Consider the following 27,361-nt stretch of genomic DNA (forward strand, 5'->3'; position numbering starts at 1 on the left):
GGCTTGTTGCACACTGTTAGGGACCGTACTTTTAATTGCCCTGTTGACTGACTGCTGGACCAATGCATCCAGGGCTTCGACAATATTATCTTCCAAGACAGTCTCCTGCTGTCCATCATAAAAGGGTTCATCCTCTTCATCCTCGTATCTAACCCACTCTTCCATTGCAAATTCACTTATCTCACTTTTGACAAAATTAATATAGGGATTTTGAGGCACAGTGAGTAGTGGAGGAGTCCGGGGGGAGCCAACCCATGTACACTAAAAAATCAGCAAAGTACTAAGCTCCTCAGCAAAGCTGTGTTCAATAATTATTCCAGCCCCAGTCTTAGGGCATTAAGAGCCAAAAATACACTTTCTGGAGTGTACACTCACTCCTGGGGCCGACTGTTCTTGTAGCCAGACATGCTTTTCAGAGACGGTGTTGCTCGCAGTGTAAACCACGCTATTTTAAGCCTTGGTACAAGCAGGGGGCAACGCTCGACTTGCGTAACCCAAAACCGCCCAAAAGTAGCCCAACTGGGCTACACACGTTAGGTGACGTAGGCTCTTCTGTTTCTGCCAGGCCTGTTAATAGGGAAAGCTTCCGACCGTCAGCGCCACCAGAAAATGGCATAAATTTCACTGCTTACCTCAGTGTACCCTCACGTTTCCTGCTGGGAACCACGCATAATCAAATCTGCTTGATCCGGGCTAATACACCTCGCGCTAGCAAGTGCGTAGTAGAAGGCAATGCACAAGCCGCTAAAGCGAATAAATTAAATTAACCTCATGCGTGCGGCGCATTTTACCGCCGTACACTTAGTTTTTTTTAAAACCACGTTCCATGACGAGCTCAGCTCGTCATGAGCGTACGACAGGCTTACCTCATGACGAGCTGAGCTCGTCATGAGCGTGGAAGGGGTTAAATCCAACGATCAGACATGTAATACATGTAAATATGTTCAGTACACCGGCAGCTCATTCCGATAAGCGTGTGTGCTTATGGGAAACAGCTGACAGTAATTATGCTATACAAAAGCTTAATGTAATTGAATTAAAGCACTTATCTCTGCCATGAGCAGCAAAGAAAGGGGCTCAGGGGAAGAAGATGGGGACTCATATAGGGTCTGATTGGACATAATTGGTGGAAAGAGCACCATGGGAAATGTAGTTTGTTTATTATGAAACGTTTTTTCATTGGCTGCTGTGATTTGACACGAAAGAAAGAGAAGCAATAATACTAAGACTCCAGTCATGTAATAGAATCCAGTGATGTCCTTTAAAGCTTCAACAATGTATTTAAGTGGGCAGTCGCAGAAATCAACCGGGCAGAAATATGACGTGCAGCTGTGCTTCTATAGGCGCAAGGAAGATTTTTGGAAGGCCTCACATTAAATTGGTGCAAAAAAGAAAATCCTGTTACTAGTCTCTTGCGATGAATCTGACACTTTATCCTGCTTCCATATTCTGTGGCACGACAATACCCTTCAAAACAAAGGTCTTTTGGGATGTAGGTCTTGGTCTCAACCTTCAGGTTTGTCTTGTAGAAGGAGGTCATTGTACCCACTAAATCCTGTCAAGAAAAGTCACTCCCTCCCCTGCACTGAAAATAACAAGCTGGTTAGGGGTGGCCGGGAAAACTCAAAACTTGACCACACCAATGCACTAAATGAAGGAATACCATCATAGGAAAGTACAGAACACCCCAGGGTGCCTTAGTGTGTGGCTTAAGCAATGCCAATTACTCTGTCTCCCCTCAGACCCTTTAAGGATACTCTGCTTTTTTCTGCAACAAAAGTCTCCTTTCAGATCCTGTGTTTCACATACTGTACTGTACTGTACAAATGCCTAAATGGCAAATGGCAGACACCTTTCTCCATGCAATCTGCTCTTGCTAGTGTAGTAGTCCTAGGCCATAAGTGTAAAAGGTGTAGGGACAGATGCATTCTGTCTGTTACTCCCCTCCCTTCTCTGGAGCATCAGCTCTTTACGTGTACACAACCATCATCCAACCAGTGGTGTAACTGAAAAAGTGCCTCTTCTGAGTTTACTCTTTGTACTTGAAGGCCCTGTACAAGACTTTCACGATCCAATGCTTGTATACTAATCTTAAAATCACTTTTGAAGTTGCTATTCAGTGTCTTTGTAATCATACCTCATTATATTCTATACAGATAAACTAATTGCTGTAATGCCAGGCAGCAATCAACTAGTATGGTACTGCATGCTTTACAAATCAATATAAACTTGCTAGATGGAAGACGAAGTAGGCATTTCTGTATTATGTTTTGCATTCTGTGTTGTATCAAAGCTCATGATGCATAGTTAGATAATTATAAACCAATACTCGTTGAAGATAATGCATTGAGTGACTAATTCTGATATCGAATTTGTGAATTTAACGGCATTTTTACATCAGTTTTGCAATGCTGCAAACATAAACAAGGATCCCAATATATAAGTATTTTCTTAAGAATTTGTATCTCGTATAAATGTGCTGATTTGATATCTGTTAGGACTTGGAAGAGATAAAGAAGGAATTAACAAAGACTGGACAAGAGGTCATAGTGGAAGAATCAAAGGCAAGCAAGAGACTGACCAAGCGAGTGAACAGAATGATTGGGCAAATTGACAAGATAATCACTGAGTTGGGGACTGAGGAAAAAATTCTGGATCAGCACCTTGATGGAGGATCTACCCCACCTATTGGGTAAGTTAGTCATATTTTATGAAAACATAGCAGCTGGTATAAATCTTACAGAATTTTATGTAACTTACAAGGTATAATTGAATTTATTTACTGTTCTGTTCAGGAAGCCTTATGAATTGCACTTACATAGTCAATGTTTCTTTTTTTTTAATAACTGAAAAAGTATCTTTAGTGATGGTTGTGTGAATGATTACAAGTCGGTGTATGTCTATATGTGCATGGGTGGATGTTTGAGTGTCTGGCTGCATGAGTGGTGAGTACATAGATGCATGAGTGAGTGCAAAGGTGGATGATTTGATAAGTGACTGAATACATGTTGGATGAACAGTTGGGTAAGGACTGCTCTTGAGGTTCCCTCCTCCTGTCTCAGAGCAGAGTGTGCATCTCAAGGATGCCCCGCACTCTCAGGGCACCTCTACCGTCCTAGCATTGACTGCTCTCAGATGTTAGAAAAACCCATCAGCCGCTGTCCACAGCCTGCACTGAGATTAAGGAGGCAAAAGCCAAGACCATTAATTTGTCTGAGACTTCTTCCTTCCCACTGTGCTTTCTGAGCCTGGCACAGGGAACCACATTGTGACACTTCACTGTACCGCTTGACACCAGCTCATAGACTTCTGCAGGAACCTTTGCTTCACTTCTTGCCCTAAACATGTCTATCTCCACCAGTTACTGACTGCTCAACCTCCTGTCAACTCAAACAGTGCTTCTAGGCACCTTGCTTTGACATGAGAGACTAAATCTCTCAACCCATGGCACCAGCATGACTCCATAACAGGTGTCCACTGGCAGCTCACAATGTGCTGCACTTATCTTGCTGTTCTGCTTGCCTGGTTCTTTCCTCTCATACCACCATCACTACCTCTGTTCAGGAACTTGCATACCCTGCTTCTGCAGAGCCATCTGACACAGACCAAACACATTTACAGTGCTCTCTTCTGGCATGCTGCCATTTCTGCTGCTCCCAAACACGAAAGCTATACTATAACCTTCCATCATCACTGCTTGAACCTGACATATTGGAGACTGCTCATAGCTGCAAAGGTACATTTCTCCAACAACGAGGTCGCACCGTGAGGGCCTGACACAGATATATCTGACTCCACCCCACCCTCCCCTGTCTACTCACAGGCCACTGCTCCACCTCTTGCACCCCTATTAGCCCAGACTGATGAACAGCTAGCATGCTTCTTCCCAATACTCAATGGTATAATCATTGATCCTACCTCCCTGCCTTTTGGATGCTCCTGAATCCGCCTCTACAGTACCCTGTTAATGTGGCACTGAAATGCACACTCATTATCCAGTATTAGGGGTGTCTTTCATAGATTCACATGCCTGAATCATTCCCCGTCGTCGGAATGGGAGTCCCCGGTACATAAATAAAGTAATGTCCCATAGACCTATAGATAACTAATCCTAAAGGCCTCACATTAGTAAAATATCCATGTCCTTTTGCAGAAAGGACCAAACTCTAGAAAAGAGCAAATAAGCTACCACCTCCCTCTAGAACTCTCCTAGAAGGAGCCTCAGTCCCTCAGATTTTCTACCGCACGTTGTGCTAAGGGAGTCTCCTCTGAGCTCTGCTCAGATTTTTTCTTCACAACTGGTTTCCAGTGTTCTGGGATATTTTATCCTGTTTCCTCTGTGATTGCAGATATTATCATGACTGACACACCAAAAAAGGGTATTTTTAGATCCTGTGTTTCATGTGGATAGAAAAGGTTACATGTTGATAACCAGCCTAAAGACTGCCTGTATCCGGACCAATCTTCTAAAGACTGCAAGGTATGTTGTACCTTTTCCACTAACTCTCAAAGACCGTGAGGGAAGCCTTTTAATTTGGCTCCAGAGGCTGAAAGACAAGGACTACCTTGAATCTTCTGAGGAAAGTGAAGGTTCATCTGTCTCTTCAAAATCTTCTCTAAAGAGACCATGGTTGGCTTCTCCTAGCCCTACGGCTCCTCCTCAAAAGAAGACATCAAAGAAGTCTTCAGAGGTTATATCTAAGGCAACTTCTGTGAAGGTTTCCTCTCAGGAAGTTCACACCTTCAAAAAGCCTGTTTCGACACCGTCGACGACGACATCGTCGACGACATCTTCATCGTCGAGAAAAGCTGTGTCTACATCGACGATGACTGTTTCTACGTCGACAGCATTGTCGTCATTATCCTCGTCGACGACTACGACCCCATCGTCGACGGCAGGTAGGACTTTGTCGTCGACGATAGCCATCAAGAAAACACCGTTGACGTCGAGGACCCCGTCGACGCTGACTTCGCCGACGATGGGATCGGCACCGACATCGACGACGAAGCCAATATCGTCGACGTCTGCACCATCGTCGAAGACGTCGTCGACGAAGGGTTTGTTGACGAAAGCACCGTCGACGAAGATACCGTCGACGAAGACATCGTCGACGGCCGGGATGTCTCCAACGTCGACGGCGGCCCCGTCGACGATGACTCCACCAACTACGACACCCGTCGACGCTCCACCGGCGACCACACCGTCGACGGGCTCGTCGACGATGATGGATTCTAGCCTACAAACCACATGTGTACGCCTAAGGATCACGAAAAAGGCGCTGACGCCGGCTTTAACATCGCCAAGCAGAGTTCAACCACTGCCTCCAACATGTCTTCTTCAAGAGGAGGATTCAGATGAAGGAGACATGTTTCAGACGGCTACAAGCCCGTCAGAGCTTCATGTAAAATGTCAAAGTTCGGATGAAGAAGAGGATCAGGAGGAGGAATATCATCCACCGCCTACTCCTATGGTTTGCCTTCCAGCCTCTTTAGTCACTGACTTAAGGTACCTCATTCAAGACTACAGACAGAGGTTTCCAGAGTCTCCGGCTCCTCCACCTACCACAGTATCTCCTTCACCAAGACCACGGCCTCCACCTTTGTTTGTTCAGCCTGAGCGGTTTGATCTGCCGCATCCTCCGACTTCTGATGTGGAAGAGGAAGAACAGCAGGAAGGAGAACTGCAAGATACTTAATCTATGCATGATGACTGGCATGACTATGTCATTCCCTCTCCCGCGTCTCCAGTGCCTGCGCCCGCAAATTCACCACCAGGCGACATTGGAGGATTCCATAACGTAGTTGAGAGGGCCACTCAACGTTTTAAAAATATCAATGGTCTCTCAAGAACAAGACTGATTCTTGTATGATTTTAAAGAACCTCTCAAAAAATCAGATCAATACCCATTATTGATTATTTATGGGACCAGGGTGTTAGTCATGCAGAACCCTTCCTCCGTACCTCCAGTGGTGCCTTGCTTGGATAAAAAGTATAGAGCACCTGATACTGCACCGGCTTGTTTGATAGGACACCTCAAACCGGATTCTGTGGTGACACAGGCAGCCCAGAAGAACTCCAGGAATCATTCTGCCCATTTATCGGCACCTCCGTATAAGGAAGGCAGGAGGTTAGACAACATTGGGAAGCGGTTCTCCTCAATGTCTGCAGTGACGGTGAAGGCGGCCAATGCCTTAGCTCTTTTGGGACACTACAATAGACAATTGTGGGTGGATGTAACCCCATATCTATCAGAATTACCTGATCCATCCAAAGAGGAGGTAAAGAAAATGTTACTAGAGGGTGAAGCCTTGGCGTCAGAAATAATAGACTGTGCGATGGATATCGCTACAACAGGTTTCTGCCAACTGGCTGGAGCAGCAGTCTTGCGACGGCAAGGGTGGCTGAGAGCAACTTCCTTTCGTCCCGAGGTGCAAACGAAAATATTGGATATGCCCTATGATGGCCAATTGATCTTAGGCTCCAAAATTGATGAAGCGCTGCAGAATATAAAAAAGGACAGGGACACTTCTAGGGCTTTGGGCACTCTCCAGTACTAGAACCAGTCCTTTTGTGGGTGTAGAGGAAGAGGACAGTCCTCTTATAGAGGAAACTACCAATACAGGTCTTCATACTCTTCAGGCCAGAGTCGACCCCAATATCAGCAACGCCAGCAACATGGACAACAATCTTCTTATGGCAAGTCGTCCTTTCGTGGTAAAGGACAGCGGAAAAACAACAGACGTAGACAATGACATGTCTCTTCAGCCAGCCCCGGATTCATTTACCTCATCAAAAATTGGAGGAAAGATTTCCCATTTCTTAAAAATTGGAAGAAGATTACCACTGACCGTTGGGTCTTTCAATTAGTTCAATACGGCCATTCTCTGGAATTCATGCATATTCCTCCCCAAACTCCGCCACGCCCAATGAATCACACAAATCTTTGTCTGCTTCTCCGAGAAGTGGCTCTTATGCTCCAGAAAGGGGCAATAGAGAAGGTACCTCCGTCTCAACGGGGAAGGGGATTTTATTCTCGCTTCTTTTTAATTCAGAAAAAAGAGAAGAAGTGGAGACCGATTTTGGACCTCAGGGCCCTCAACAAATTCCTGAAGAAGCAGTAGTTTGCATGGTAACGATCCAGGAGGTCTTACAACTCCTGGAAGTGGAAGATTACATCACATCCCTGGACCTTCAATACGCTTACTTCCATATCCCAATTCACAGAAATCACAAAAACTATTAAAGGTTTGCAGTTGAACGTAGACACTTTCAATTTCGCGTCCTGCCCTTCGAGCTCAAGTCTGCACCTTGCATCTTCACAAAGTGTCTTTCCCCAGTAGCTGCATATCTCAGGCAGCACCATCATCAAGTCTTTCCGTATCTGGACAACTGGCTGATCAAGGCTCCATCCTTAAAAGATGCGTCCAGGTCTTCCAACGCTTGTCTGCAACTTTTCAATCATTTAGGACTGACGCTCAATCGGGAGAAATCAATCCTCCTACCTTCTCAGCGCATCAATTTCTTAGGTGCAACCCTCGACACACCACTAAGGAGAGCCTTCCCATCTCAAGAGAGAAAGAACAAGCTTTTGACGCTGGCTATGCGTGTAGCTTCAAAGAGGATCTTAACAGTCCGACTTTTCAAATCTCTACTGGGGATGATGTCATCATGTATCCTCTTGATACCTCACTGCCGACTGCAGATGCGCCCCCTGCAGGAGGCACTCTCAAAACAATGAGTACAATGCACAGGGTCTTTCGACGATTTCATCAAAGTAACTCCTCGGATGGTCAAGGCCCTACAATGGTGGATATCTGCTCGAAACCTTTCTCAAGGCTTACCATTTCTGGTTCCGGCTACACCGCATGTCATCACAACAGGCGCCTCCTTGGAAGGTTGGGGAGCGTTCCTTCAAGAGCTACAGATAAGCGGGAAGTGGCCCCCCTTAGAAAAGGGGCTCCAAGTGCAACTCAGATAAATCTGAGGTACTCTTCTTCGGCTGTCCATCTGACCCGGATTGGCAGGCATGGTGGCCTGTAAATATGTTCCCCCCGCCTTGCTCGTCCCAGTTGGCTAAGAACTTGGGGGTCAAGATGGATAAGGGTCTGACGTTAAGATCTCAGATCCTTGGTCTAACGGGAACATGTTTCGGTCTCCTCAAGATGCTCCGGAAGTTTCTGCCTCTACTTTCAGAGGAGCACAGGAAGATGACAGTGCAGGCCTTGCATGGGTCAAGACTAGATTATTCCAACGTCCTCTATCTGGGTCTGCCGGAATATCTATTGCAGCGGCTGCAGGTCGTCCAGAACTCGGCTGCGAGGGCTATTTATGGCCTGAATAGACGAGCCAGTGTTGCTGGCCTTCTGCAGTCGCTCCATTGGCTGCCTATCCGGAAGCGGATAGTTTTCTAGGCCTTGACCTTGGCCTACAAGGCTCTTCATGCTGTGGGAGCACAGTATCTCAAAGGAGACTTGCCTTTTACCACCCGGCTCGATCCCTAAGATCTGAATCTCTGCTTCTTGCGGTGGTCCCACGAGTAAAAAGGGCTCGTATTGGAGGCCGCTCCTTTAGGCTGCTAGCGCCACAGCTGTGGAATACTCTGCCTCTGGCTCTACGTGGCGCCACTAATCTGCTTACCTTTAGGAAGGGCCTTAAAACTTGGCTTTTTGCCCTTTAGGCTGCTTATCCTGTTTCTTTGTTTTGTTGATCTGTTTTTTATCGCTGTGTTGTGTTACTCTGGTATAGGTTTTCAATAAAAGTGCCGGGACACTCTTATTGAGTAGCCGTGCGCTATAAAAGACAATATATAACATAACATAACATATCAATCTCCTGGAACTGTGGGCAGTCTTCCTCGCCCTGCAAGCATTTCTGCCAAGAATCAAAAATTCCCTAGTGCTCAACCGTACAGACAAAACTACGACGATGCACTACCTCAACAAACAAGGAGGGACTCGCTCTATACCACTCTCTCAATAGTCGCAGAAAATTTGGAACTGGTTAATTGGACACAATATATCTCTTCGAGCGGAGTACGTCCCAGGCATGGAAAATGTACTCGCCGACTCATTAAGCAGACAGAGGTCAACATCTCACGAATGGAAACTGGATCGAGGAATCCTCAACCAAATCTTCTCCCAATGGGGCACTCCTCGGATCGACCTGTTCGCCACAAGATCCAACACCAAATGCTGACACTTTGCAAGCTGGCATCCCCAGAAAGGGTCCCTAGGGAATGCATTTTCGAACGCATGGTGCAACTTCTTTGCATACGCCTTTCCACCATTTCCAATGATTCCCAGGGTCCTCAGAAAGTTGAAGGCAGAGCCTTGTACACTCATTCTTATAGTCCCAACGTGGCCACGCCAACATTGGTTCACGGAACTCCACCGCCTATCTCTGGAGCCGCCCATCCGCTTGAAGCAGTTCCCATCTCTCCTCACAATGAGCAACCAGCAAGTCCAGCATCCGAATCTAGCCTCTCTCAAATTAGCGGCTTGGCTCCTGAGTTCAGAGAACTTCGGAATTTGAATATTCCACCAGACTGTAGAGCCTTCCTGGCTCGAGCACGGTTGGATAGTATCAACAAAACATACTCTTTAAAATGGAAGAGATTTTGCATCTGGTGTAAGGCTCAAGATATACATCCTTTCTCTTCCTCTCCGGAACAGATACTTCCTTATCTTCTCCATCTGGCAAACTCAGCCCTTGCTCATGCTTCAGTCAGAGTCCACTTGGCGGCAATATTCCGCTACAGAAGATCTCCTACTGGCCCTTCTCTTTGGTCCCACAGGTTGATCAAACAGTTTTTGAAAGGACTCTGCAGAACCTTCCCTCCTGTGAAAATGTTGCCACCTACCTGGCTCCTTAATACGGTCCTTAATCAGCTCATGAAGCATCCTTTTGAGCCAGTACACAGGGCTGACCTAAAATACCTCTCTTGGAAGACAGCCCCTCCTGCTTGCACTCACCTCGGCGAGTGAGTGAGCTCCAAGCCCTCTCGATACAGGAAGCCTTTCTGCAATTCAAGCAGGACAGAGTAATTTTAAGGAAAAATCCTAAATTTATTCCAAAAGTCCCGTCGGACTTCCATCTCAACGAACCTATGGTCTTGCGCTCTTTCTTCCCGAATCCCAGTACTACAGCGGAAAGGTTGTTGCACTCTCTAGATCTTAAAAGATGCCTGAAATGTTATATTGAAAAGACAAAAACCTTCAGAAAGTCACATCAACTATTCGTGGCTTACAGCAGGCCCAGGAAGGGCCTTCCACTCACCAAACAAAGTATTTCACGCTGGATTTCTGCAGCTATTTCATTTTGTCATGAACAGGCAGGGCAACCCCTGCAATCTAAAGTGAGAGCCCACTCTACCAGGGCCATGTCCACGTCCATGGCACTTTTTGCAGGAGTGCCAGTCATAGACATTTGTAGAGCGGCAACATGGAAGTCGCCACATACCTTCACTAGGCATTACTGCCTGGATACAGAACTCATGAAGGATGCTGCAGTGGGTCAAGCAGTACTTCGTCATCTATTTCAGTAGAGGTGAGCCCTCTTTTCATCCCTCCATCCTTCTCAGGTATGCACATTTCTCTATTGTATGATTTGACGGTATTTCTTACTAGCGAATGTGTATTTCTATTAGTTGTTTGATATGTTATCTGAAGACTTATTTATATTTCATACCATCCGAAATGTGCTTTGTTCATTGCTTGCTACTCTGATTCAGGCACGTGAACCTATGAAAGACACCCCTAATATGGGATAAGAAATGTGTTACTTACCTGTAACTGCAGTTATCCAGTATTGGTGTCTTTCATAGATTCACATGCAACCCTCCCGCCTCCACTGGAAGGGCTCACCTACTTCTCTCAGTAATACGCCTACTTAGCACTGTGCGTACGAAAATCTGAGGGGTTGAGGCTCCTTTCAGGAGGGTTCTAGAGGGAGGTGGTAGCTGATTGGCTCTTTCCTAGAGTTTGGTCCTTTCTGCAAAAGGACATGGATATGTTACTAATGAGAGGCCTTTAGGCCTAGTTATCTATATGTCTATGGGACATTACTTTATTTATGTACTGGGGACTCCCACTCCGACGACGGGAAATGATTCAGGCATGTGAATCTATGAAAGACACCAATACTGGATAACTGCAGTTACAGGTAAGTAACACATTTCTTCTCCACCGTCATCCTAACCTTTGCACTTTCACCTCCCTCATGGCTGCCTTAGCCTGTCTCCAGCTTGTGGAGCTTTCCTTGTCAGAGTAGATTTTCTCAAGTCTGAATCACTTCCGAGTGGCAGCAGCTGGAATAGCCCCAGCTATATGCAGCCTGGAGCACATATGGCCAGGATGCTTCAGATCTGTCACTTCCAGGAGGCTGAAGACTTCCGGAGCACTGAGGCAATCTCCGCCTGGCCAGTAACAGTGATGTTTTCCTCTGGGACAGTTGGCGCATCTTTTCCAGGAAGTAATTCTTTTTCTAGCTCAACTCCACAATTGTGTCTGCTGTCATTTTGCATGAAGGTCGCATGGCCATCCAGGCTCTCATGTGTGCAGCACTGTGCTTTTCAAAACACATATTCCATGGTTGTTGTGGTAGCTAAGCGGAGATTAACAACTGGTACACCATTAATATAAATAAATATAATACGTGCATGATACTTAAAACAACCACTGGCTCAAGGGAGCTAATCTTTTAACCCTTTATCTGCATAGATTTTATTAGCTCTGAAGCCGTCTCTGGCCAGACCTAAAAATATATGGATAAAAAATGCCATAACCCTTAAATATCCAAATCTCTATGTCCACTGCCATCATGAGCTCCTTCTTTTACTTGGGTAACATGTCTTCCTATTCTTGGCAGGGATAAAGGGACGTTATCATCAAATTTAAATTTGCTAAATGACAAGTAAATGCATTCTTACATGCTTGTGTAGAACAGTGAGAATTAATTGTACTGTTTTTAGGGAGAATCTCATCAGCATTGGAGAACTCATCAGTGTGATGAAACAACTCCAGAAGATTCCTGAAGCGAAGCTGCTTCGAATTGCTGAGGCACTTGATGAAAACAAAGATGGCAAGATTGATATAGATGATGTTGCCAAGGTAAGTCACAAACCTTGTTTTAAAATATTCTATGATTGCACTGACATCCTCCTTTTTATTACCAGCGTAATGATAGCGTGGTAGAATTGATTGTCTTCTGGTTTTTTTCAGTATTCTTACACAATGAACTATTTATTAATCACTATCAATGTTTTTGAAGTCAATTGATGGGCAGTAGTCCTACATGCACCTGAATCAGTCAAGCATTGCAAGGGGATAGAACCACAGAAATCTAGCATACTGTACTCTTGTAGAAGATGCATTTCTTTAAATGTATTTGTTTTTGTGTAAAGCACTAAATACCCTCTAGTAGCCTCAGAATGCTGTCAGTTGTGGATACAGGGAAAGTTCGACAAGCAGTTAGATAGCGCTTAACAAGGCCTGGTGATGTAAATAATTCAGTCCTTCAGGTAAAGGTGGGTATGTTGATGATGATCATATTCAAGTATGTAAAAAAAAATGACTAGGCTATTAAATGAGTCCTGTGGGCTAAGGGTGGATATGCACCTGCCCGCTCATCTCCACAAACTGCCTTTCGATGTCTTCTTGAATGTGCAGGGGTCTTCTGAAGTTGTAGAGTCAAATCTCCAGTTTTTATATTTCCCTCAACACAGAGGAGTACCATGTATGTAAGCAGCCAATTTTGGTAGTTGCCTCAATGAGACAGTGGCCTTTAAGCACAGATGTTGAACCTCAGTATAGACAATATTAAATTTATAGGAATATGCCCGTACCTCTAGAAATTGCGAGTTTGAGAGCAAATAACAAACAATAGGCCCATCCAGTCTTATCTCTGCCTCTGGGATGCTTCTCCTTGTGCAGTTAAACTTGGCTGTTGCATTGCTGTAAGATATACTTATCTATTTACAGCTAACGCAAAAATGTGTTATAGTGTAAAAAATCCAGAAGCTATTGGTAAAGTTTTGCAGTTTAAAAGTTTGAAGAGTGTTTTAACTGGTCTCCTCTAATGACCAATGCCGCTAATGGATCCCATGGAACTCTGGAACCCTAGGAAGTATATAGAACGGAAGGTGAGGTTGCAAAGAGGTTAATCAAGAACATGATCTTCTCTTCCAGGGGATCTTCATCAATAGTCATAAGCACTGAATATTCCTGCCCATGTGCAGGGACCCCGGAAATAATATAAAAAATTATATATGGAAATCACATATATACAGCTTCACATATATGTATGTACATATATCATTTTTTCTCACACCAATGCAGCTCCCCATAGGAGGCTAAACAATGGAATTACCCATATAAAGATCATTTGCAAACATATAAAAAACACCTGAGGGCAAGTAGCACTTGAACATTGTTTTTTAATGAGCAGAAAACACTCATATATCATAGAATGTGCAAATAAAGTAGACATTGTTAGCCTACAGGCTACATTGTAAACCAAAACCATAGAAAATGAAAGCATTTTCAACAAAAATGGCACTGTGCCTTTAAGGCAGCCATGACCCCCAGCTTCCCATCATGCCTCAGGGGTGACAGTTAGGTCAGTTGTTCTTTCCGGCTCCTTCAGTCAGAACCCTGGATTTTCAGCTCCTACCTTTTTTGACTTTCTGTCAAAAATATCTTGTTAATCTTAAAGTTTTTCACTTTCACTCGACGTCTTTGGACTTCAGAGTGCTAGTGCTGCCTTTTTGTGTTACAGAAAAGGTTTATTTTTTGTCAAAAATGCCTTCCTTTTTCGACCCTTGCCCTTCCTGTGGGAAGAAGAAGGCCAGGACTGATACACACCCTGTGTGTATCCTCTGTCTCCCTAAGACACATTCTTCAGACAGCTGTCATCACTGAAAGAACTTGTCAAGGAGAACCCTTAAAGACCGACAGAGAATTCGTATCTATGGCCTCTCTGAAAGTGGTAGGTCTCCTAAAAGGCAGCAGAAGAGGAGTACCCGGTCGATGTCGAGAGAAGTCCCGACCTGTTGTCCGTCGGCGTCGAAGCTGCCTACGACGACGAAAACAACATCGAAGACTTTGATGACGACGTAACATCACTCGACTGCGAAGACTTCGTCTTCGAAGGTACCGGTTCCTCCGTTGACGTCAACCAGGTGGCGTTCAACGTCGAGAGGCAGGTCTCCGTCGTCGCCAGGTGGGCATACGTCGAGACAGATCACTCCCTCGTCGCCACAGCGATCGACGTCGAGGCACAGCGCTGCGTAGCCGCACCGGCGATCGACGTCGAGGCACAGCGCTCCGTCGTCCCATCGACGTTCAAGGCACAGCGCTCCACCGCCGCACCGGCGTTCGATGTCGAGTCACAGATCTCCACCGAGGGTAGTTCACCGGTCTTCGGCGTCGAGGCACCAGACACCCCCTTCAGCGTCGAGGCAGCAGCATACCTCGACATCGCAGCAGAAGACGCCTATGACAATGACGTCAAGATTGACAACTCCATCACCGGTCGACGTCGAGACAGAAGACTGCTGAAATGACATCGAGAAAGAAGGCGGCGTCGGAGAGGCGTTCGAAGTCAAGGGGACGTTCTACCACACGTTCAAGCCCCCCTTCTAAGAAGAGGAGGTCTTCCTCAAGGCAGATGTCTCCGCCCAGGTCCCAGGCAGCACATAGACGCTCCAGATCTCAGTCTAAGTGCCCTTCAGGAGTGGGCTCTCCTCCAGTGAGCCTATCATCATCACCTTCAGGCTCTCAGGGTTCACACCAAGGGTCAACGTCCAGGTCCCCCGGAGGTTGTGATCTCGTCTTCTGACAGCGCAGTGTCAAGACATTCACCAGCAAGGCCATTGCATGAAGAGGTGAACCCATCTCCTCCGAGAGGAAAGAAGGGCAGAAGTCGCCTTCCATCAGGTTGTCTTCTAGATGGTACAGACCATTACATCACTGGGCTCCTGACAAGGACACAGCGCAAGAGTACTCCAGTCCCCAACACAGGTCTCCATTGGCTCGTTTGATCCAGCAAGCGGATTGGGATCGATCCCCTTCAAGGCCCAGAGAGCGGACAGGGCACCCCGGTGCAATCAAGCAGACGGAGGTCCATATCAAGGAGCAGGAGGAGGGAGCACAGATCTCCTACTCTTTCCTCGTCTTCTTCTCATAATTCTCATAGAGACTATTCTCCAACACTGACGGACAGTCCACAGTCGAGAATTTCTCCAGTGTATGACATCTACACATTTCAGGACTTTCTAGGCAGAGGGGCACTTAAGCTGGGTATTCCCATGCCTGCTCGCCAAAGCATGTCTTCCGTGATCTTTGAAACCCTGCATCACAAGACAGCGGCTAAACCTCTGCTACCCTTGGTTCCGGTCATCATAGAACCAGTCATGGAAGTCTTCCTCACACCGGCCTCGATTAAATCCGCTCCATCGAGGATTCTGAAAAAATATGATTCGCCAGAGGATGATCCACTCTTCCTCAGAGCCGACCCTCCCCCGTATCAGTAATAATTGCGGCGGCGAGAAAAACCCATGACGTTGCATCTTCCTCCACTGTACCACCGGACAAAGAGAGCAAGACGCAAGATTCCTGGGGACGGAGGGTGTGTGGCACTTCGGCCTCCTTGCTAAAAGTATCCAATGTGGAGGCGCTCCTGGGCCACTATGATAGATCCCTGTGGGATTCTCTAAAACGCTTCACTGGGAAGCTTCCTCAAGACCATCGCAGGGATTTTGAAGAAATCCTTACGGAAGGCAGCCAGGTTTCAATCAGATCATCAGTGCTGCAGCTGACGGAGATACCCTATCGGCGCATGGATATGCTCATGGGGAATGTGCAAGGAGATCATCTTGCACTAAAACCAGAAGCGTAATCACGTATCCTCAACCTACCTTTCTCTGGGTCATCCTTGTTTGGTTCACGCACTGACGAGGAAATGCAGCGTATGAAAACGGAACTGAACACACTGAAGGCCGTTGGCCTGGAAAAGAAAAAAAGAGTTCCGTAAAAGATTCCGCCCCTACAATCTGCGATCTTCCCAGCAGAGGGTTCAAGCCCCTCAGTGGCAGAAGAATCAAGATCAACAGGGGCAGCAAAAGCCACAATACAGCGGCAGGCGTTCCTCAAGAGGTGGAGGAAATCAGCGTCAGGGAAACAACTCCAACAAGACGCAATCCAAATGAATACTCCCTTCCCCCAGCGCCGTCTACCACTCCAGTGGGGAGAAGCATCACACATCATATCGTAGAGTGGCGAGTTATCACAAAAGATCAGTGGGTGTTAGCTACGCTTCAGAATGGATACTCTCTTCAATTTCAATATCGTCCTACTTCAATCCCTCCAATGCCAACATCAAGTCACCAGTTAAAACTCCTGCAAAAAGAGGTGGCCACCCTTCTCAAAAAATCAGCAATCGAGAGGGTACCGATATCTCAGAGAGGGAAAGGAGTTTACTCAAGATACTTTCTGGTCAAGAAAAAGGGCCAAAAAGCAGAGTACAGACCCATTCTGGACTTGCGGACACTCAACCTGCACACACATAAAGAAGGAAATGTTTTGCATGTTGGCGCTTCATCAAATATATCCACATCTCAGGCAGGGGGATTGAATGTGTTCGTTGGATCTGCAAGATGCATACTTCCATGTCCCGATCACTCAGCATCACAGGCAATTCCTGCGTTTCCGGGTAGGATCCGCTCATTATCAGTTCAAAGTCCTACCATTCGGGTTGAAGTCAGCCCCCAGAGTGTTCACTAAGTGCATAGCGGTGATGGCAGCCTCTCTGCGCCGCAGGGGTGTCTTCGTGTACCCGTACTTGGATGACTGGCTGTTGAAGGGTCCTTCTCCGGTCAGCGTAAGAAACCATTTCCTGAGCTGCATCGAACTATGTCGCCGTTTAGGTCTACATGTGAACCTCAGCAAAACAGTTCCACAACCGACACAGAAAATACAATTCTTAGGAGCTCTGTTAGACTCCGAGTTAGAAAAAGTGTTTCCTTCGGAGGAGAGAAAGTGTTCCATCATTCAGAAATGCCAACTGGTTCTGCACAACAAGAAGTTGCTGATGCGTCGGATTGCCTCCCTGTTAGGTTCGATGGCATCCTGCATCGTTCTGTTCCAAAATGCCAGACTACGGATGCGTCCTCTTCAGCAGGATCTGGAGGACAAGTGGGACCAACAGTCAGCTTGCTGGGACGACAAAATAACTTTGTCAAGCGCAGCTCGAGAGTCCATACCTTGGTGGATGAAGAGTCGAGATCTACAAGGCGGAATTCCGTTCCATCAGCCTCCTCCTGTCCAGACACTGATCACAGATGCCTCGCTGCAAGGTTGGGGGGCCCACATGGGACATCTCCATACTCAAGGACTGTGGTCTGTCAAAGAGCGCGCTCCTAACACATCAACATGTTGGAGTTGAGGGCAGTCCACCTAGCCCTCAAAGCTTTCCTACCCTCGATTCAGGCGACATCAGTGTTAGTACAAACATAAATACCACCACAATGTACTACTTGAACAATCAGGGGGAAACACGCTCACGTACCCTTTTCCTGGAGGCACAGAATCTATGGCATTGACTCCTGGCTCGGAATCTGTCGGGCACAGCAGTCCATCTGCCAGGATAACAGAACGTGAGAGCAGACGCTCTCAGCCGTCATTTCGAAGATCAGGAGGACTGGGTCCTCAACAACGAGGTCGTAGAAGACATCTTCCAGTCATGGGGTCGTCCCACCATAGACCTCTTCGCGTACGACGAAAACACCAAATGCCAAGACTTCGCCTCGCGGTTCTACCGTCCAAGACCGAAAGGGAATGCCCTTTTGATAGACTGATCAGGGGCATTTGTGTACGCCTTTCCGCCACTTCCGCTGATCCCGAAGGTGGTGAACAAGCTGGCTCATTCGTCCATGAGGATGATGATGCATGTCCATTTTGAAAGAGGCAAGACGTCCTTCTACGAGGCATTTCTATACATGCAAGTGGAAGCGTTTTTATATGTGGTGTATGCAGAACAATTGTCATCCTATCAAGGGTCAGGAAGAGGTCATTCTCCCTTACCTACTGTATCTGGCGAAAGCAGGGTTGAAATTTAATTCCATTAAGGTGCATTTAGCAGCTATAACACCTTACAGACGCTCACCTTCTCAACCTTCTTTCTTCCAATTACAAGCTGTTAAAGATTTTCTGCAGGGCTTGAAGAAGGTCTACCCTCCGGTACGACCTCCGTCTCCTCCCTGGGAGCTAAACCTGATGCTATTGAAATTGATGGGTCCGCCTTTCGAACCCATTCACAAAGCAACCTTGCAACATATTTCTTGGAAGGCTGCTTTTTTGGTAACTATCACGTCGGCTCGCAGAGTGAGCGAGATTCAAGCACTCTGTTCTAAAGAGCCCTACACAGTTTTCCATCTAAATAGGGTGGTGTTGAGGACACATCCCTCTTTTCTTCCTAAGGTGGTGTCAGATTTCCAAGTGAACCAGACCATCTATCTACCCACCTTTTTTCCCAATCCCTCCACTCCAGCTGAGAGGCCTTGCATTCTCTGGACCTGAAAAGGGTTTTAAAATTCTATCTAGATCGGTCCAAATCTATAAGAAAATCTGATCAACTGTTTGTCAACTATGGGTCGATTAGATCTGGATATGTGGCTTTGAAACGTTTCATTTCCAGAAGGATAGTTTCATGTATCAAACTTGCATACCAATTGGCGCAGAAGACCCTGGGGTTTTCTCCCAAAGCACATTCCACCAGGGGAAAAGCGGCTACTACAGCGTTTCTTCATAATGTGCCCATGTCTGAGATTTGTAAGGCGGCGACCCGGAGGTCCGTCCATACATTTACCAGACACTACTGTCTAGAATCAGACACCAGAGCAGGCACCCTAGTAGGCCAGGCCTCCTTGCGTAATCTGTTCAACAGCTGATTTCGGCTGTTGCAGTTTGGTTGGGTCATGTTTTTTATCATTTACCTGCAGGTGGTTGTTGGGCTTGCTATTCTATTTAGTGCTTATGACTATTGATGAGGATCCCCTGGAAGAGAAGGATAAGTTACTTACCTGTAATCCTAGTTCTCTTCCCGGGGTATCCTCATAAGTCATAAGCAACCCACCCGCCTCCCCAGGTAAATGAGACACGATCAAAGTGTTAATGTGATGTTCGCTTGGTACTCTGCCTCGCGGCCCCTTCGCTCTTCTTCGGCACAATTGCTTGTGGTCCCGAGGTTCCAGAGAGTAAGGATGGGTGGCCGCTCGTTTAGTGTCGCAGCGGCCAAACTCTGGAACTCCCTGCCACTCCCTTTGAGAAGTCAAAGGGACTACTTCCCGTTTAGGAAAGCCCTAAAAACGCATCTTTTCCCTAGGAATGTTTGAGCAGTGGTAGTGTTGTTGACCGGATCTCAAGCGCCAGGATGCCCTTCGGGCGACAGGACCGCGCTATACAAGTATACCTACAATACCTACAATACAATAATGGATATTGTTGAGCCCTGACTTTCAGGGTTATGCAAAGAGCAACTGACCTAACTGTCACCCCTGAGGCATGATGGGAAGCTGCGGGTCATGGCTGCCTCAAAGGCACGGTGCCAGTTTGTTGAAAATGGTTTAATTTTCTATGGTTTTGGTTTACAATGCAGCCTGTAGGCTAACAATGTCTACTTTATTTGCACTTTTTATGATATATGAGTGTTTTCTGCTCATTAAAAAAAAAAAAAGGTTTAAGTGCTACTTGTCCTCAGGTGTTTTTTATATGTTTGCAAATGATCTTTATATAGGTAATTCCATTGTTTAGCCTCCTATGGAGAGCTGCATTGGTGTGAGAAAAAATTATATATGTACATACATATATGTGGAGCTGTATATATGTGATTTCCATATATCATATTTTATATTATTTCCGGGGTCCCCGCACATGGGCCTATGCTTATGACTGATGAGGATACCCCTGGAAGAGAACTAGGATTACAGGTAAGTAACTTATCCTTCTGGTTCTCTTCCAGGGGAGACTGATCAATAGTCATAAGCACTGAATAGTCCCGCCCACGTGCGGGGAACCTGGAGCATATAAAAATACATTTATATATTTGTATGTTTAGGCAAAAAACTTACGTAGTACCTTCAAACTTGTATATAGAGAGAATGAAAAACCATTGATTATTGACCAGATTAAAGACTCCACTCACTGGAGAGAATCAAATTCAAGTAGCCATCACTCACTCAAAATGAAGTTGTTGTTGGACTCGGAAACTTTATTGGAACAAGTGACAACAACCGCCAATTGTGGCAATAATGTTATGTTATGTTATGTTAATTGTTTATTTCTATAGCGCGCGGCTACTCAAAGAGAGTGTCCCGGCGCTTTATTGGAGAAAGAGACAAAACTGCAACATACTAACATAACACCAAATAAAAGAACTAACAGAAGAGTGGGCCAAAGATTCACGGAAGACCGGCTACTGAGTGAACAGCCAAGTTTTAAGGCCTTTCCTAAAAGCCAGTAGACTGGTGGCTCCCCGCAGGGCCAGTGGTAAAGAGTTCCACAACTGAGATGCCAACAGTCCAAAAGAGCGGCCTCCGAGGCGCGCTTTCTTTACCCGGGGGACAACAGCAAGGTACAGGGCTTCCGACCTCAGAGACCTGGTCGGATGATAAAAGACCAGCCTCTTTTGGAGGTACTTGGCTCCCTCCTTGTGAAGAGCTTTGTAGGCCAAGGTCAGCGCCTTAAAGGCGATCCTCTTGCGGATAGGAAGCCAATGTAAAGTTGCCAGCAAGCCCGAGGCCCTGGAGCGCCTACCAAGGCCAAAGATTGCCCTGGCAGCGGCGTTCTGTACCACTTGAAGCCGCTGCAGCAAGTACTCTGGAAGGCCCAGGTAAAGAACGTTGGAATAATCCAACCTGGACCCAATCAGAGCCTGGACTGTCAGCGTCCTATGTTCCACGGATAACAGAGGAAGGAACCTCCGCAGCATCCTGAGGATGCCAAAGCAAATGCCCGACACCCCCAGGATCTGGGATTTCAAGGTAAGCCTGTTATCCATCTTCACCCCCAGATTCTTAGCAACCTGAGAGGAGCAGGACGGAGGGAACATATCCAGTGGCCACCAGGTCTGCCAATCTGGCTCTGTGTCGCACCCAAAGAAAAGTACTTCGGACTTGTCGGAATTGCACTTAAGGCTGTTTAGATGGAACCAATGAAAAACAGCCCCAAGGCAATCCCGAATACTCTCCCCATCAAAGTCGCCTCCTCTCTTACAAGAGAAGAGGAGCTGGGTGTCGTCCAATAATACAAACTCACTGGTGAAACTGTATTAAAAAACACATGCACACACATGTTACTAGAACAATAACCACAATTCTAAATGCCCCCGAATTTAAGTAATTTTTGTTGTACTTTAAGTTAATTTGGTTAAATGCACTAGTGAAGCAACTACGTTAACCACAATGCATCAGTCACATATATTTGTCATTGCGATGCACTAAAGATAAAAGAAGGCTGAATGTTAAGCACAACATCCCGTGAGCAAGCCTCAGGTAGAGGTGGAACGCGTCAGGCTTTTTGGTTGCAAATAAAGTCGCTTTAATTTAAAATTATGCTCGAGTGAGTGCGTTCTTACACTGCTAATGTGAGTTAGCTACTGGAAGACACTTTTCGAACCGACCCTATCGAAAGCACGCATAGAGCGCCGGCGTCCAAGTGGGTCAAACAGGACGGATATTCCGGTACCTTGGGGGTTGATGCGGTTCAGGGGGCGCAAGGAGGCAACTTGTTTACCTGCAAACATTGGGACACATTGGGGAGTGGCAGCTTGGAATCCACGAAGCCGCACTTACATCCATCTGCTCCCGCTGCAGTCACCGCGCCACTACACGGCATGCTGGGTCCTGTAGTCCACAAGGCAGGCCTCCAGTCGTCAGGTGAGCTGCGGGGCGGAGTCAGATGTCACCCTATCGGTGTGCGGCTGGACACTACATCACTACGGCTACCACCCCCATCCCCGTACATTTTCTCTAGGCGCTGAAGAAGGCGACACCCTTGCCGAAATGCATCCGCCATTCTAGAGAATTGCTTTTAAATAAAGCTGTTTCCTGAACTCCCCCTTGGGCCTCTGCTCTCTTCTTGTTGTTGGGAGGTTCTCGCCTATGTTATGCGCGCATGCCAGGATCGCGCTACTGGGGTCCCCGCATCGTCAAGTTGGCCTGGGTTCTGCTGGCTGCTGCTTCGGTGGAATTGAGCATATCAGGTTACTGATACCTACCCGGGTCCGCCTCCAGTTATCGGGAAGAAAAGTCAGCGGTGTTGCAGCCACAGTGCTGTACGTTGGGCAAAGCTGGACTTCTGGACTTACCCCCGCCATTTGGACTTCCGGTACCTTGGGGGTTGATGCGGTTCAGGGGGCGCAAGGAGGCAACTTGTTTACCTGCAAACATTGGGACACATTGGGGAGTGGCAGCTTGGAATCCACGAAGCTGCACTTACATCCATCTGCTCCCGCTGCAGTCACCGCGCCACTACACGGCATGCTGGGTCCTGTAGTCCACAAGGCAGGCCTCCAGTCGTCAGGTGAGCTGCGGGGCGGAGTCAGATGTCACCCTATCGGTGTGCGGCTGTACACTACATCACTACGGCTCCCACCCCCATCCCCGTACATTTTCTCTAGGCACTGAAGAAGGCAACACCCTTGCCGAAATGCATCCGCCATTCTAGAGAATTGCTTTTAAATAAAGCTGTTTCCTGAACTCCCCCTTGGCCTCTGCTCTCTTCTTGTTGTTGGGAGGTTCTCGCCTATGTTATGCGCGCATGCCAGGATCGCGCTACAGGGGTCCCCGCATCGTCAAGTTGGCCTGGGTTCTGCTGGCTGCTGCTTCGGTGGAATTGAGCATATCAGGTTACTGATACCTACCCGGGTCCGCCTCCAGTTATCGGGAAGAAAAGTCAGCGGTGTTGCAGCCACAGTGCTGTACGTTGGGCAAAGCTGGACTTCTGGACTTACCCCCGCCATTTGGACTTCCGGTACCTTGGGGGTTGATGCGGTTCAGGGGGCGCAAGGAGGCAACTTGTTTACCTGCAAACATTGGGACACATTGGGGAGTGGCAGCTTGGAATCCACGAAGCCGCACTTACATCCATCTGCTCCCGCTGCAGTCACCGCGCCACTACACGGCATGCTGGGTCCTGTAGTCCACAAGGCAGGCCTCCAGTCGTCAGGTGAGCTGCGGGGCGGAGTCAGATGTCACCCTATCGGTGTGCGGCTGGACACTACATCACTACGGCTCCCACCCCCATCCCCGTACATTTTCTCTAGGCGCTGAAGAAGGCAACACCCTTGCCGAAATGCATCCGCCATTCTAGAGAATTGCTTTTAAATAAAGCTGTTTCCTGAACTCCACCTTGGGCCTCTGCTCTCTTCTTGTTGTTGGGAGGTTCTCGCCTATGTTATGCGCGCATGCCAGGATCGCGCTACAGGGGTCCCCGCATCGTCAAGTTGGCCTGGGTTCTGCTGGCTGCTGCTTCGGTGGAATTGAGCATATCAGGTTACTGATACCTACCCGGGTCCGCCTCCAGTTATCGGGAAGAAAAGTCAGCGGTGTTGCAGCCACAGTGCTGTACGTTGGGCAAAGCTGGACTTCTGGACTTACCCCCGCCATTTGGACTTCCGGTACCTTGGGGGTTGATGCGGTTCAGGGGGCGCAAGGAGGCAACTTGTTTACCTGCAAACATTGGGACACATTGGGGAGTGGCAGCTTGGAATCCACGAAGCCGCACTTACATCCATCTGCTCCCGCTGCAGTCACCGCGCCACTACACGGCATGCTGGGTCCTGTAGTCCACAAGGCAGGCCTCCAGTCGTCAGGTGAGCTGCGGGGCGGAGTCAGATGTCACCCTATCGGTGTGCGGCTGGACACTACATCACTACGGCTCCCACCCCCATCCCCGTACATTTTCTCTAGGCGCTGAAGAAGGCAACACCCTTGCCGAAATGCATCCGCCATTCTAGAGAATTGCTTTTAAATAAAGCTGTTTCCTGAACTCCCCCTTGGGCCTCTGCTCTCTTCTTGTTGTTGGGAGGTTCTCGCCTATATATATATATATATATATATATATATATATATATATATATATATATATATATATATATATATATATACATATATATATTCAAACAACAAAGGGTGTCCCCTCGAAGAAGCCACACGCTTGAGGGTAAAAATATCAGCGCTTTATTTGCAGAAAGCAACAGCTGGGAAACCGGCAACCTCCACAGTCTCAGGCCAAGCCCGACGCGTTTCGTGCACTCCTGCACTTAAACTTAATATATATATCTACAGTCTAAAAACCATCCTATAGGCTAAGATGCCAAAATTGTATTGGATATTTCTATAAAAATATATCTATATAGCATTTCTGTAACATAGAAATTACTCTCCTTTGGTGTTTCAACATAACCTTGTATTTTCAAAGAAAAAGGCAAGTAATAGCAGGCAGTTAGCCCACAAGCTGCGTAGGGAAAACTTAACAGTAATAAAACTGGTGCCATCCCTTTAACACCTCAAAGACTTCTGTGCTCCCATCATGTCCCAGAGGTGACAGGTCAGTTATTTTTTTCGGCTCCTTCTGTGAGGATCCTGGAGCATTGAGCTTGTCAATTTTTGGCCTTTACTGTAAAAATTGGTTTATTAAAGTTTTTCTCTACTTTCACTTGACGTCTTTGACTGCTGGCTATCTTTTCTAGCTGTTTTCTGCCAATTTTGAGAAAAGATTCCTGTAAGAAATGCCAGTATTATTCAACAAATGGTCTTACTGGTGGAAGAAGATAGGTAGGTCTGATCCACACGCTTTCTGTATTGTTTGTTTGCCATCATCACACAATTATTATTTATTTATTATTTGAGAATTTTGTAGAGCGCGCAGCGGCCCCAACGGGGCGTCCCGGCGCTGATACTCTGAAAAACTAAAAGGCAGGTCAGAGGGGCGGATGTCCAGGTTTAGGATGGGAATAGGTGTGTTTTCAAGGATTTACGGAAGACTGATTCTGTCTGACAGGTGCGTATGGCTAAAGGGAGTTTGTTCCAGCACTGGGAGGCACAAACCTCAAAGGTCTTGCCTCCTGCCCGAGATCGTTTAAAGCGAGGGGTAACCAGGAAATGTAGGGAATTGGACCGAAGAGTCCTGGAGTTGGCATAGGGACGAAGGGTGTTTTTCAGGTGTGCCGATCCCTTGCCCTTTAAAGCTCGAAAGGCCAGTATCATGGCTTTAAACACACATCTTTTTTCCAAGGGCAGCCAGTTTAGCTTACGAAGGTGAGGGGTAATATGGTGTCTGGCCGGGATTCTCTCAACCAGCCGGGCGGCAGCGTTTTGGACCGTCTGGAGTTTATGGCAGAGGCCCGCTGTGATACCAAGGTAGAGGGCGTTGGCGTAATCAAGATGGGATATGATCAGGGCCTGGATCACAGTCTTACGGCAGTCTGCTGGCAAGTAGTTGATGAGGCGTTTTATAGTTCTGATCTTGGCGAAACAGGAGGTTGCTACTGTTTGCACCTGATTTTGAAGCTAAGTTGAGTGTCCCAGCGGACTCCGAGATTTCTCACCGAGTCTTTAGGGATGGGGGCCGGGCACAAGTCTTCTGGCCACCATATCCTGGAGTCCAGGGGGGATGGTGTGTTAAAAAAAAAGAATCTCAGTTTTTCCGGCGTTGAGCCGAAGGGAGTTGGTATCCATCCAGCTCGAGATGTCCCTGAGACAGGATTTCAGAGGATCAAAGGCAGAGGGGGAGTGGGAGTCGAAAGTGAAAAGAAGCTGGATGTCATCAGCGTAAGAAGTAGATTTGATCCCTGTTTGTGCAATCAACTTGGCTAAAGGGGTGAAATACACATTAAAAAGGAGCGGGCTCAGAGAAGTGCCCTGTGGGATTCCCCATTTGAGCGGTCTGGCCAACGAGGAGAAAGGGGGTGTAAAGACCTGTTGCGTGCGGTCCGAAAGGTAGGATGAAAACCAATTCAGGACAGCGCCGCCCAGCCCGAGGTCCTCCAGTCTGTCCAGCAGGATTTTGTGAGAGACTGTGTCGAATGCTGCCGATAGATCTAGCAGCACCAACACCGCCCTCGATCCTTGATCAAGCGTCCATCTCACCGAGTCGGCCATTTCAATAAGGGCCGACTCGGTGCTATGGCCCGATCTAAATCCATGCTGGGAATCGTGGAGAAGACCATTGGTTTCAATGTATTTCGACAGCTGAGAGTGTGCCAGTCTTTCCAAGATCTTAGCTGGGGCGGGCAGGAGAGAAATAGGCCTGTAGTTGCTGGGGTTGTCTGGATCCAAGTTGTTTTTTTTTAGAATGGGAACTAAGGAGGCATGTTTCCATTTGGCAGGGAAACAGCCCGTTCTAAGTGAATGATTCCAGATGAGATTCAAGTAAGGGTTAAGGAGGGATGCGTGTTTTTTATATTGCTTGGCAGGCCAGGGGTCTTTAGGTGAGCCTGATTTGCATTTGGTTAGTTCTGCTAGAGAATCTGCTTCTGATATGGTATCAAATTCGAATAGGGTGGGTAACTGGGACGAGAGGGAGAGGTTATTTTTTTGCCCTGCAGTGTTGGGGAGGGGAAAGGAGGAATAAATGGCCTCGATCTTATCCTCAAAGAATTTAGAGAGTTTGTCGCAGAGCGACTGGGAGGCAGGCTGAGTGCGAGTCAGCGCAATAGGGTTTGTGAAGGATCTCACGATGTTAAAAATTTCCCTAGGGCCATTACTGGCAAGTTGAATACGGGATGCCAGGTAATCACGTTTGTGTTTTTCAATCAGTCTGCGATATTCTTTGAGGGCGGATTTATAAGTAGTTTTGCTGCCCGGGGAGAAGTTGAGTCTCCAGAGGCGTTCGAGGGATTTACAGGAGGCCTTTTTCTGCCGCAGCTCCTCAGAGTACCATGGTGCAGAGGGGGTCGCCCTGTAGGTATTTATGGGTTTGCTGGGGGCTAGGGCATCCAATGCCTGAGTGATCCATGAGTCCAGGTGGTCAATCAGTGTGTCCGGATCGGACGACAAACAAGGAGGAACGTTTTTGAGGTGTCCCAGGAGTGAATCAGGGGTGATGCAGCTCCAGTTTCCACCTGATAATTTAGGGGGGATGACGGGTCTGGCGGGGCTAAGGATGTCAATCTCGAAAGGGATAAGAAAATGGTCCGACCATATAACCGGGATGGGAGATGTAACCCGGATAGAAGGTAGGTTGGAACAGATCAGATCCAGGGTATGACCCGCTTTGTGTGTGGGTAGGGTAACTATTTGGGCTCGCTTACAGGTGGCTAGTGTCGAGATGAAATTACTGCTATGAGGGCAGGAATCACTGTCGA

General features: G+C 47.2%; 1 protein-coding gene across 1 annotated transcript in view; it reads left to right on the plus strand.

Annotated features, from left to right (window-relative positions):
- LETM1 (leucine zipper and EF-hand containing transmembrane protein 1) overlaps positions 1-27,361 on the plus strand; it is a 420,852-nt gene that overhangs the window by 371,057 nt on the left and 22,434 nt on the right. The window contains exons 12-13 of the mRNA XM_078678611.1: positions 2,499-2,692; positions 11,970-12,108. Coding sequence (XP_078534737.1) covers positions 2,499-2,692; positions 11,970-12,108 — 333 coding nt within the window. The remainder of the gene's footprint in view (positions 1-2,498; positions 2,693-11,969; positions 12,109-27,361) is intronic.

This window comes from Lissotriton helveticus, chromosome 2_2 (genome assembly GCF_964261635.1).
Source record: "Lissotriton helveticus chromosome 2_2, aLisHel1.1, whole genome shotgun sequence".
NCBI lineage: Eukaryota > Metazoa > Chordata > Amphibia > Caudata > Salamandridae > Lissotriton > Lissotriton helveticus.